The sequence below is a fragment of the Onychostoma macrolepis genome, chromosome 11 (genome assembly GCF_012432095.1).
Source record: "Onychostoma macrolepis isolate SWU-2019 chromosome 11, ASM1243209v1, whole genome shotgun sequence".
NCBI classification, from domain to species: domain Eukaryota; kingdom Metazoa; phylum Chordata; class Actinopteri; order Cypriniformes; family Cyprinidae; genus Onychostoma; species Onychostoma macrolepis.
Genome location: NC_081165.1, coordinates 4,967,244 through 4,980,847, shown reverse-complemented (window position 1 = coordinate 4,980,847; position 13,604 = coordinate 4,967,244). Strand labels below are relative to the sequence as shown.

The 13,604-nt window shown below is 37.0% G+C and overlaps 1 protein-coding gene across 9 annotated transcripts in view; it reads left to right on the top strand.

Moving 5' to 3' along the window:
- lrp1aa (low density lipoprotein receptor-related protein 1Aa) overlaps positions 1-13,604 on the top strand; it is a 181,307-nt gene that overhangs the window by 14,636 nt on the left and 153,067 nt on the right. For all 9 annotated transcript variants that reach the window (XM_058790831.1, XM_058790826.1, XM_058790825.1 and 6 more), the window contains exon 2: positions 2,228-2,350. In XM_058790831.1, the coding sequence (XP_058646814.1) occupies positions 2,228-2,350 (123 nt within the window). The remainder of the gene's footprint in view (positions 1-2,227; positions 2,351-13,604) is intronic.

Sequence of the window (13,604 nt, the reverse complement as noted above, 5' to 3'; positions counted from 1 at the left end):
CGTAAAACCGAATTATCGTTTTTACTGTCTTGATCACAACGGTCGTCTTTAGTTTTGCGGTAGTGTACTATGCGTATATGTCTGCACTTTTTCCTCACTGTCAGAAAGCCACATAAAGACGCCCTTCATGTCTTCGCAGCCCTGGAATGCTCTGAAATAACCAATGGTCAGGCTTGTTTAAGAAAAATATATACGGTATAAAAAATAAATAAACACTGTGTGCGTGGTCACCTTAAAGAGAAACAGACTTCTGGGAACTTTTAGTGTTTAAAACTGTGTGGGTTCATTTTAATTTCCTGCCGCTAACATTTTTGAAACATTTCAGAATGTAAGTTGTTGCATATTATACATTTTATGTAATATCATTCATCAGACGTTTGAACCGCTGACGTAAACATTCACCAGTGTCAAAATGATTTTTCAAAGATTTAATAAATAAAGATTACTGAAGTATGTTTTACAAGAAAATACTGTTTAAGCTTTTCTACTTCAAAATTCACATTTAATTTTGCTGTTCCTTGTAATTGTGTGTGAAATTTACTAGCAATTTCTGAGTGAAATTTTGAAGCAGAGAGCAGAAATAGTATTTTCTTGTCAAATGTGCTCCAATTATCTTTGTTTTATTTGCAACTTCAGTGCAATGTATAATGTAGAAAAGAATCTCACTAAACATCTTTCGAGCTTCCACCCTCTTTTCCTGCAGATGAGAAACTCAGTGTTGTGGAGGAAGTAGCAGTTGATAGTCAGCTCTGTTTTCCTTACTGTTTATGTCTGGAGGTACGGTGCCGATAGCAGACTGGAGGTTTTTAGAGAGCTTTTGAGAAGGTGGTCTGGAATGAATTCGCACTTGATTCCAAATAGACGACCAATGAAAAGCAGTCACATTTTTTGCTCCTTATGCAGCCAAACCAGAACAAGATGTCCTTTGACGGCCTCTAGACTCGTTGCATCACTGGCACTGGTGTGGGAACACTGACCTGGATGTGTGGAGGATCTGAGTGCAAACGCGTACAGTCAGGAGAAGAGCGGGAAACTTCTCAACACAGACTGCCTCCTTTTCCAGTGGCTTGGCTTCTGGAAATACCGTTCCCATTCGTTTTCTCCATTAGGCATTTCAGACATTTCTTCAATAAAGTGTACTAAACCTTGAACCAGACCAGCCAACTCTGAGTTAAATCGTTATTTAACGGTTTATTACAAAAATACACTGGGTGCTTGACATATTTCATTTCAATCTGAAAAAAACAAAACAAAAACATTATATTCAAAGAGAGAAAACAGTCTAGTCACAGACTAGAAAAGTGACAAGCTTCAGTTTTGTAGCGTCATTTACTTATTAGCTGATATATTCACTAATATCAGTGAAATCACACTGGGATTCATTAAATGAATGAATTGAGAGATGGTTGATAAATTCGATTCCCCTTTTATGGATTTTTGAAAATGAGCTTTCATGCAGTGTGTAACACAGCTCTAAGTGAATGAAAACATCATGCAAAGTTTTAAATCTGAAAGTGCACCGTGTATAAAGTTATTGTCTCTCAAAAGAAAGAGTCAACTCTGAATCATTGAAACGAGTCGTTTTTAAAACGAATCCCAAGCCATTTCATGTTGATGTCAACATGAAACATTACCATATTGCTTTTGGCGTTGGTCTGAATGAAAATGCAAATTCCTTCCTTGCCACTAGGTGCCGCTTTTGGAGAAAAATAGCTGTTTCCCCGGTAACGGCTGTGCACAAAGCAGCACCAAAGACTATAGAATACCCTTGTATGCATGTCAACCTGTTGTTGGGGACTCCCAAAAACAAAATATGAACCTTTCATTACCCATAATAGGCAATTTAAGAGTAGATTTTAAATGGTATTTATTTTTTGCTTATTTTGAACCGTATTGGACCAAAATAGCAGTCAGACGTCGGCCTTGTAAGGGAAATGGCCAGGCTGGGGGAAAAACAGTCTGGCGGGCAGATAGGCTTAGCTGCGATTATTTTGTTTTGAAACAGACATCAGCAACTAGCGGTAAACTGACAGTGCTTGGCGTCCTCGTAAACTGCCAAACCCTGGCCAGACCACAAACATTCTTATGGGCTGTCTGATTTCTTTTAATTATGGACACACATGTCACATTTATGCTTTTTTTAATAAATAATAATTTGAGGTGCTAATAGCTGAATGTATTGTTGAGACACTCACTCGTTCTTTGTTTTGCCTCTTCTTTTTTGTAGCTCCAAAAACCTGCAGCCCCAAGCAGTTTGTTTGCAGGGATCAGGTGACGTGTATCTCAAAGGGTTGGCGGTGTGACGGGGAGAAGGACTGCCCAGACGGATCGGACGAGGCCCCAGATGTCTGTATGTATCACTGTTTCTCTGCCATCAGCTGCTTTGAGGATTTATTTGCATTTTAAAACCTTGAGTACATTCATAGTCTCACAGGGCCTGCAAATAATTGTTGCAGTATGTACAGGTAATCACTGCAGTTCTGCATTTCTTTCTGTAGCATCAGATTTTCCTAGAAAATGTCCTCGGTTTGAGTCCCAGCTGGAGGCCTTATGAGTTTGCTCTCCTGTGTTGGTGTGGGTTTCGTCTGGGTGCTTTGGTTTCCTCTATGATCCAAAGACACTAAACTGGAGACTGTAAATAGGTGTGCACTCTAAAAAATGCTGGGTTAAAAACAACCCAACTTGGGTTATTTTGGTAACCCAGCGCTGGGTTATTTTGACCCGGCTGAATGGGTTAAACGTTTTTACCCACCATGCTGGGTTGTTTAATTTAAGTCATCTATTGTTTAAAAATTATTATATTGCTGGCTTAAAATGGGAAAATTAAAAATCACACAGAATTACTAGAGGCAACAGCAATAATCAAAGGATGGGCATTTATTATTAAGCAAGAACACCCATGGACAACATACATGACAAATTGAATTTATTTGGGTGAATACAGCATAGTTTACAATATTACATACATTTAAACTCGTTTAACAAGCATTTTAGAAATAAAAAAGGCACATTTAAAAGTAGCATTTTAATTTAAATCTATTCAACCGTTCTCTGTAATCGCTTTTTACCGAAATACTGCTAATTCTCGTGCCGGTGTGTCGCCGAAATCTGAGCCGGTGAAGGGCTGCTGTTCGCCGGGGGAACTGTGAACTTCAGACCGCGGCCTCGCGTTTCACTCGTAGCTGAGAGATGCTGTGACTGACTCCAAAACCTGCCCAAAAACAAACAGTACTGAGATTAGAGAACATTTTTTAACATCAAATTAAATTACACTCAGTATTATAACGAATAAAATCCATTTATGTTATGCAAGGCAAAGGCATTTCCAGCGTGAAGCGACCGCTGCTGACATCTTGTCCTAATGTTGCATTGCATAAAATAATATAAATTACACCACATTAAAGACTTTATAAATGAAATAAAATGCATACAAACCTTTATTTCCCGAAAAGAGTGCACCAAATCGGTGGTGGCGGCGCTGAGAACCGCTCTCTCCTGTGAACTTAAAAAGCCTGTGCTCTCAGCAGCTGCGTTGTTTCATTGGAGACAGGGTCAACCCGTTAAAATGTCCCAACACCTGGGTAAAAATATAAAAAATAACCCAATAAAATGACCCAACAAGCTGAAGCCAGCATTTGGGTTAAAAAATAACCCAGCACCTGGGGAAAAATATTAAAAACAACCCAATAAAATGACCCAACAGGCTGAACCCAGCATCTGAGTAAAAAAATAAAATAAAAATAACCCAGCATTTTTTAGAGTGTTTGAGTCTGTATGTCTGTGTCTTATCCATCCAGGATGTTGCCCTTCCTACAGATAAGCATCGATATAGCATCCATAGGAAAATGGATGGATGGATTTGCTTTTTAGATTTTAGATGTTGCTCTGGAAGGCCCTTTAGATTTATTTTGTTCCACAAAAACACTAAAAAGCAACAAAACCCACCACAGCACTTGAGAACCTGCTCTATGCACTGCAACATTTTCCTGATGCATGCAGTCACTGCATACAATGACAAAAGATTGAATTTTGAGCTAATTTAATCCAACATGTAATCATTTTTCAGTTACGAGAATTGTTTGTTGACTTGTCTTATGAGAATCCCTGAAAAAATATTCCATATATTTTCAGACAAAAGCATCTGGGCTAAAACACCCACATGGTGCTGAGGCAAAAAAAATAAATAAAAAAAATAAAATGCCTGAACTGCAATTAGTTGTTTTCCATAACAAAAACATGTGCAAAGTCTATTTATATTTAAATGATTTCTTTTTTTTTTTTAACAAACTTTCACCAACTCTTTTTACACAAATTATGTCAATATTTAATTAATCAAAGCAAAAGTTTTTTTTTTTGGTCTCACACAAGTCATTAAAAAATGCATCAGTTGGACCTTTTAGCCATTTTTACCGTTTTTATTTTTTCATAGAAATATAGTGGTGTGAGATGAAGATTTTAATGGAATCTGAGCGCAGTTAAGTCCCACCACAGGCTGTGCGCAGCTGTTACGTGTTTCTGATAGGAGCTATCACTGTTTGGTTTCTCTGAGTGGTCATTCTGTTTCCCAGATGACTTTGACCTGAAGCGCACGTTCTTTCACTCTTCTTGTTTAGTCTGATCAGTTCCAATGACATTGACTTAATGTGGCCTTGTTTATATCTGTTTACGCTATCAAGAGGACACTGTGAGTATTAGACCTGCTTTTGCTATTCCCTATATTTGGTGCAACACAACAAATTTATATCGCTGTCATAATCAACCCAGCAAAATGCCTTCAGTTAATGGACAACTTCTTTCTATTATCTACTTACCCACTCCAGCTTGTTTTTCCCAGTCTGACAAGAATATCATTGCTTTTTACAACATATATATTTAAATTGATAGTATTTTGAGTCCTTATATATTAGATAATACACTCAAAACCAGATTATATTTTTGGTGTCGTAATGGAGAATATGTCATTACCAAATAAAATAAAATAAATGCTTTATAAATACATCTTTAATGCATCCTGATGTACAATTGCTATACAGCATGTAAACACTTTCACTCCCTTATTTGCTTACAAAATACTGTCTGGTGGCCGATTAGATATTTGAGAGCTTTCAATTTTGGAAACATGCTTTTTCCCAAATAACGATGCCTGTGTTAATGCACTTTTTGGTTAGAATAGTCAGCAGTGGAGCGCTGAGGTGATGGTGTGTGTTTTTTTGTTTTTTTTTGTAAGTCAGCATCACCCTGGTTCCCTTGACAAATACCCCATAGATTTTTCCATTGCCTTTTGGATAATTGCAGAAAATATGCTCTGTGACCAACAAAATTTTATGATTCTTACATGTTTCGTTCATCATGATAATCTTCACAAATTAACGCAAGTTTTATGAATTTTGAGGCCTAAATACTGTCAGCAGAAGCAGGTACTGCTAATCCATGGTCAAATTTTCCCTGAAAGTTTGAGTAGACTAGTTTTGAAGGGCTCGATTATAAACACGAGGCTGTGAAAGCGTCTAGTGAGTAGATGAGTTTACCTCTTTTGCCATGATGACATGACTCTGTAGTACCATTTAGACACTTTTTCAAGAAAAGTAAAAGCGTTAAAGGCATCACAGAGCGGTACTGCTGATGCATTTTATGTTGTAGAATAAAATGTGAAAATATCCTGAGCTTGTGTGAATCGACATTGCAAACTCGGGTTTCCAGGTTTTGGCTTCCAAAAGTATGTCATCCCTGCAGCACTCATATAACTATCGAAAAAGATGTCACCTAGCACTGCACAAAATTTACATTCATTTGAATGAGAGAAAGCGAAGATCAATTTAACAACAGCTTCTGATCTCAGGTTGGGGTTAGAGTTTTCGACTCTCAGGGTGCGAAGTACGCGAGTGTGAAGTATCTTTCCATTCACACCCTTTCTGGCAGGGCCGCCTAATAGAAACGCGTTAAGCAAATAGTGTGCCGTCAGTTTATCATGGGGCAAGCGGGGGAAGGGGACCGACGTAATTAGAATTAACTCGCTACTTGAAATCTGGCCTTGGAAAACAATGGCGCAGTTCATGAGGCAGCATTAGGACTTAAGGAATGTTTGTAGTCCTTCGTCACAACCAATTACATGCTTTGAAATAATTTATCTTTCTCTAAAGAGCTGGCGTGGCTTTCAGAAGTGTTGGGTAAGAGCAGAGCTGAAGTACAGGCAGTTCTCAGAGACTGAATCCGCTCCATAAGAGGAGGAGAGGAGAAACAGAGGCTGAGCTGCCTTCAGTCTGGAAGTCATTAAAACCCCGTCCAGAGGAATGGAGGAAAACTGCTGTTTTTTCATGACCTGCTTTTCTCAGCTCAAAAGTTCTCTCTCACTCTCTCTCGTGCTTCCTCTCTCAACACACATAGACAACTGACAACCTAGTCTTCAGCGTTCTCTATTTTTGCTGCGCTACAGGGTATTGACTCCATTACGCTCTTTGCATTAAAATTAGACAGTCTTTTCTTAATACTTTGAGAGCCGATGTGACGTCTTACTCACTGCTTTAGTAAAATGTTCCGCTGCTTTGAAAAGGATGAACATTCTGTCATCGTTTACTCAACCTTATTCCAAACCAGTTTCTTGTGCCATTGAACACAAAAGATGTTTTGAAGAATCTCTGAGCTGCTCTTTTCTATACAGTAAACATGTTTAGTGACTAGTTACCATGTTCGTAGATTATGCGGGGGACGTGTTTTCCCCCCACTTTTAAAAAAATGTAAATTCATCCATCACACTTTTTCTTGGGCAAGTGTGAATAGATGTATATTTAAATGCAAAGAGACGATCTGTGTTTGGCATGACGTTTTATTCGTATCCAAAACGAGGCGATGTGAACATCATGTGAACATTACCTCTCCTGCAGTGTATGTTTTATTCATACTCAAAGACAGAGGGCGCTCTCCTGCAGAAAGTTCAAAACAGACTTGTAGAAGTAATAACTTATGATGTGCCAAGAAATCGGTTGTGGCTAGAAGGGATATAGCTGCGGCTGGAAAGTAACAATAAATGAAATTTTCTACCTATTAGATACCTATGTTTTATTAATGTCTACCCCAACCCTAAACCTACCCCTTACAATTATGCAAATACAGTAATATTAATGTGCGGATGCCCAGTAGCCGCAGCTGTATCCCATCTAGCCTTAACCCAGGAAATCCCTAATGTAGACAAAGGCATCCAGCTGGAGCCTATTATTTATTACAGTATAGAAACTATAAAATATTTGTTTTTTATTCTGCGATAAAAATGGAAAAAAGTGTTTGTAGTATATAAGGTAATCATACAATTGTCATTAGGAAAATATAGGGAAAAACTAAAATTATAGGACTAATTATTGGTTTTTGTCCAGCAGTGTAGGCTTTTTGATTTCCTAGCCAATTAAAAATAAGAGATAAGAATAATAAAAAAAAAAAAAAAATAAAAAAAAACATTTCTGTCCCCCTCACTTCTGAGATGATGGGTATGCCCCTGCTGGTTACTTTCAAGCTACAAGGACAAAAAGGCACTATATAAAAAATGACGTTATAAAAATAGTACATACAATGTGTGTGCTATTTTCCAAGTCTTCAGAAGCCACACAAGGAGCAGGGTTTTCATTGTAATTCACTGGAAATACTGCCCTTCGCTGTCTCTCTCAAATCTGATACACAAGACATACTGTATATTAGAACATGTGTCACATTTGGTTGTGAAAACAATGCAACTCTTTTTGCAACAATGCCACAGAACCATTTTGTTCACACTTTAAATGAAAAGGTTCCATGGATATTAAAGGTTCTTCATTCAATCACAGATGCCATTAAAAAAACTTTATTTTCAAAGGTGCCATTAACGTCATACAAAAGGCAACGTGTCTTCATGCACATGCATTTTAGGTTTCTTATACTTTTTCATGCTTTCATTATTAGGAAAACAGCAGCTCAGATGTTCTTCGAATGTTATTTTGTGTTCCATGGAAAGCAGAATGTCTAATTTAGACTAACACTATGAATATAGATGCTGATAGAATTGAAACAGAAAATATCACCTATATCATGCTTAGCTGGGATGTGTGTGGAAACGTGCTCTGTTTGTGGATCCCTCAGTGCAGATGCCTCAGATCATTGAAGATCTGCCCCATGAAAGAGGTTTATTTATTTACGTGGCTGGATTTCACTGTGTCTTTTGTGAAAGTGGCCACGGCTAGCAGTGAAGTCTGTCGCTGTGCCCACTGCAGCTGCTGTGGCCGTCCTCTGTGGACCACTGCAACACAATAGACAGCTTTGTACCACCAATCCTGGGCTTCAGTGAGATGAGGATAGTGATATGCCTTTAGGAAGAAAATAATTATCATCCTTTTATCATCAAATGTCAAATGTGTACTGTATATATTAAAACATGCAATACGTTTGTTTGTTATGGGAATATCTTTCTACTCATCTACTTATCTGTCCACTCATCTGTCTACTAGAGAAGCGATCTTAAATGAGGTCTCACTCAAAAGTGTGTTAGAGGTCAATATTGTCAGTTTTCACAAAAGCAGAAACATATGCAATGGGTCTCAGCCATATATTGAATACTTATTCAGTATATTCCATTTTGGTTTTATAAAATGAAATAACACCATGAATATCATCATGATTTTAATTTACGTTTACTTTTAGTTTTACTTAAAGACGATGCCGGTCAGAGGTCACATTAACTTTCTGTCGATTCATCAACTGAAAACAGAATCAACTGGGATTTAAGAATCGATATTGGTTTATAAAAATGAGAATCTATTAAAATCGATTTTGTTTTACCCAGCCCTGGCATTGTTGTTTTTAGTGGCCTCCGCTGTTCCTGCGACGTGTGGTGTTGAACATGAAAAGTGACGCACAGTCTCTTCATCTGTTCTCATCATAAATAAATAAATGCATCAGCCTATATGCTTATCCTGTAGGTTCATTATTAAAGGTGCCATAGAATGCATTGATACAATATTTTAAATTGTTCTCTGATATCTACATAGAAGGTATGTGGCTTAGTTAAGGGCAAAAATTCTCCAGAAACGGTTTTACATGTCCATTTACAACCCTAGGATTTCTCCCTAGAATGAAATGGTCTGTTATTACCTTATTTGGAAGGGTCATGAATAATAATGTTGATCTCTGCTCTGATTGGCTGTTTCACAGTGCGGCTCATTTCAGTAGCTCACACAGCAGGAAGGAAACACAGGGAAAATATATATTTCAATACTTTCTCGCACAGTTATATCGTTGGGTAATTATACAGTATATAAAATGCGAGCATCAGGGAGCCGCTATTAATATGCGGGGCATTGAAACTACTTTCACTTTCGAAATTCACAATCACACGTACTCTGTTTATACAGAGGAGCGGCAGTTGCCTACTTACCACACATTTTACAAGATCATATGCTTTTCAGTGGTGCTCAGGATCTGTAAATCATTCGCCATCATCCTCAGTCATCTCTCCTTACTCTGTTTATGTGGTAAGTGAAATCTTATGTACTGTAATGTAACAGGCTACCGCTAACAAGGAGCTAACCATGTCCCTTTAGTGGCTCGCGTTATTTTATTAGAACGCGTTATTTGCTTTCCGTGCCTTTCTGAATACAGACACCAACCCATCCCTGCACTTCACATCCCCTGCACAGCCTGGAACATAACATTTATTTCCATGATCTGCCATTTTCGCTGTTGTCCTCACTTGTTTCTTCACAATACCTGCAGAACTTCTGATGGTTCAGCTGGTGGCTGGCCTAGAACATGGGCGTGTATATGCAAATGTAGGGGGCGTAACTATTAGTGATCCCGACTCTTACATCACAGTCGGTGTTATGTTCTGATTCGCCTATTTTTCAGTGGTCTTTTGCATTCACGAGATTTACATAAGGAGGAGGAAACAATGGTGTTTGAGGCTCACTGTATGTCATTTCCATGTACAGAACTGTTATTATTCAACTATGCCAAGGTAAATACAGTTTTCCATTCTATGGCACCTTTACAATTGAAAATTTGAACAAAAATACAAGCAATTAAATGTGTTTTTATAATTAAAATACGAAAATTAAAATGATGGGTAATGATAGATTATGACAGAACTTTTACGACCCTGTCCATCAAAATGACGGACAATGTTAAAGTCTAACGCAAATTCTGGTGCCGGTAGACCCATTTCTTACCTCTGCCTTGTAGCACATTTCACCTGTAAAGTGCTAAGAAAGAGATATTTTAAAAATGAGAATATAATTTAGCAAAACAAACAAACAAACAAACAAAAAGCAACTTAACATGTTGTTTGTTTTTTCCCCCTGTATTTTATCTTTTTTTAAGCATTTTGAATCCAGTTGGCAACAATAGCTGTTTAGTTGAAATGATGGTTCCTCTGGTTAACCTTTATATAATTTTGAATAATATAATAATAATAATAATAATAATAAAACAATTAACTTTATGTAAACAAAGCAAATCTTGAAATATGGTAAGAAGCTAAACTCAAAATCTTAACTGCCTCATACTAAAAACTTAAAGCAAAATACTTTAATAAAGCAATTCATTTTTATTTCACTCAGTTTTTATTTTTTTTATTTTTTTTCAGTAAAAGAGAAAAATATTTTAATCTAACCAGAATCACTTGAATGTACATTTTTATGACTTCCAAACTCATCAATCGGAACCTCTGTTGTGGGCTTAAAGTTCCTCAGCTCTGCTTGACAAATGAAATTGTGCCATATAGTAAACAACTAAAATTCCAACTGCATTTAATTAAATAATATAAAATTAAGATATAGAACAAAAAAAGATCTCTTAGATGCAATACCTCGCACTGTACTCTCAACTAGAGTTGTGAGCAGCCTATGGCTGTAACATGTGTGTGCAAAAGTCATTTAGATCTGTCTCACGTTGAGAGGGTTGAAGGTCTGAGCTCTGATCTCACAGTGGAGCGCTGACCCGCTGTGCTGAGATGAGAAGAGTCTGTTGTTTAACATCTGACAGCTGGAAAAATGAACCGAGCATAACATTTCTGCTATGTGTTTAGCTTTAGAGGCTAAATTCTACAAAATGCTTAATCATTTGTACACCTACTTGGTTGGCTGACTCATTGCGCATTGGAGAGTTCAATATCTGTGCTATTTAAATGCAGAATGAATGATTTTCTCCCTCTAGCACAAAGAGAGTCAGCTGTAGTCTTTGTAAGAGGTGGTAAATCTGCTTCAAATCAGTAATGCCTAATTAAACAGGTGGATTATTTTTTCCCACAGGGTATTTAACCTGATCTGTCTCGGATCTGTTATTGGTATTTCTTCATCCCTTGCTTTTAATCTTGCAGTACCTGATCATTTATTGTAACTGTAGATTTTGTTCTAAGATGAAGAACTTGAAACAATGAAAATTTGCATGATACAGTAAGTTTTAGTACTCAAAAGCAGTATTTTTTAAACCAAATTACAAATGTGACTTGCACTCTACTACCTCCAAATTGTGACATCACTGTGAAACCTATTAGCATATGACTGCAACCACAGCAACACACCAATGTCTACTTACTTTATGTTTCTATACCTACACATGTCATGTGATATCTTGTGGAGTCCCCCAAGGCTCAATTCTGGGTTTTGTTTTTTTTATTACATACATATGCTTCCATCATTTAGTACTCTGCTGGAATGCACAGAGAGCATACATTAGTGGTTGTACTTGAAATTTATACAACTTAATTAATATTGAGTATTCTCAGAGAAACATCTATTATGCCTTATGCAGACTCCTTCTCTCTGAAGCAGAAATAATCACATCAAGAATTTAGGAATCGTATTTAACATCAACTTCAGTTTTAAGAAACCCTTAGCACTGTTTATAAAACAGCATATTATCATCTCTTTTACATTTCGGAAGTAGGCAAAATTCTCTCCCCTACTGAAAGTGAGAAACTCATTCACACATTTTATGCAAGACTTAACTACCGCAGAAGTGTTTTGACTGGCTTATCAAAGAGTTTAACGCAGCTGCACGAACACTGACTCATACTCGACTGAGGTATTACATTAAATCTCTTCAGTGGTTACATGGGTCCCATGTTTTCATTCTGTGTTTACTGTAGTTGTTCATAGTACATTTTTACTACATATTTTATGCAATAATTTCACATTCAATCTTCAAATTAATGTGCAAACAACATAAAGACAGGTATATTTTTTTTTTATATTTGTTTAATGGCATCTTTTTTTTATGACTGAAGGCCAATATCACTGATACCAATACTGATTTCTCCATAAAATGCCCCCCCCCCCATATTTACCTTTCGACTGTAGCCATTCAACATTACAGTATAATTGAGAGCTATCAATTTTAACATTTATTAGACTTTTAAAAAATAACTTCTAATTTAAGTGAACTTAAAACAATCTTCACATAAACCCATTATAATAAATGTCATATTTATCTGTGCCCTTCAGCAGAAATATACAGAAATTGAAATGATCAAACACTAAATACTACATTAAATATAGATGAATCCTTAAAGCTATAAAAGTTATTTTTCCTCTTTTTTTTTTCTTTGTCATTTGATTAATAGACATCACAGCAGCTGGTTATTAGGTTATTTTTGCTGTTATTTCTTTAAGAGCTGCCGTTGCTGAACATATCATGCATATTTTCTCTCAACTCTTTTTACCATTTCTGACCCACTTCAGGTCATAAAGTCTCTATTAATGAGCTGACTAGTTGAATCGGTTGTTATATGAGGGAGACAGTGCTGGGCTGCTCCAGGACAGTTTTGAAAACCATTTCATAGACATGTTCTTAAATGTTACTCATATAAAATATATTACATGCATGCACAGTTGTAAGGCAGCTTTAATCGCCTTTTTGGTAACATCATGACTTACTGACCACGACATTGCATGCACGTAGTTTATTTCGTGCTTTGATATGAAATGATACAGGCTACAACGAGCTCCGGCACCTTTGTGTGTGCAATTGAGCACGCGCTGCGAGTACAGTTCCGTTTCCGCACTCGTTTGACTCGCGCCTTGTGCTGAAGTGAAGTTGTAGCGCGCGTCTGAAATGTCTCCTGTTTGATGTGATCGTAAAGACGTTCTGCGACTGAATAAATGCACTACTTGTCAAGAGAACTGAAAAAAAATAATAATAATTGCCTGCGTTTACGCGCTAATTTTGACACCACTAATATATATACATACATATAAGAACATTAAAACTGTTGTCATGGAAATGTTATAGTTGCAGTTTTATTTTTTTATTTTTTATGGCATTTTAATGGTATTTTTAATGCCATTTTAAAATAGACAAGGTTGTCTGAGATTAAGTGTTCTGGGTTTCTAATGGTTTTAAGTGTCCCAGCTGCCTAAACACTTGGATGATCTCTAGAGAGATGATCTTTAACAGGGGTCCAAAATAAAGATCCATTCTGACAGAGACTAAGCCATCAAACAGACCCCTTTACCGAATGATCTTCAGATTGATCCAGGGGAAAGAAGAATTTCAGAAGCAGCCTGCCAGTTCACACTCTTGGATTTGCCTTCAAACATTCAGCCATGCTGGTATGTGACTGGTTAGCGTGATGTTGATGTTCGAGAGGT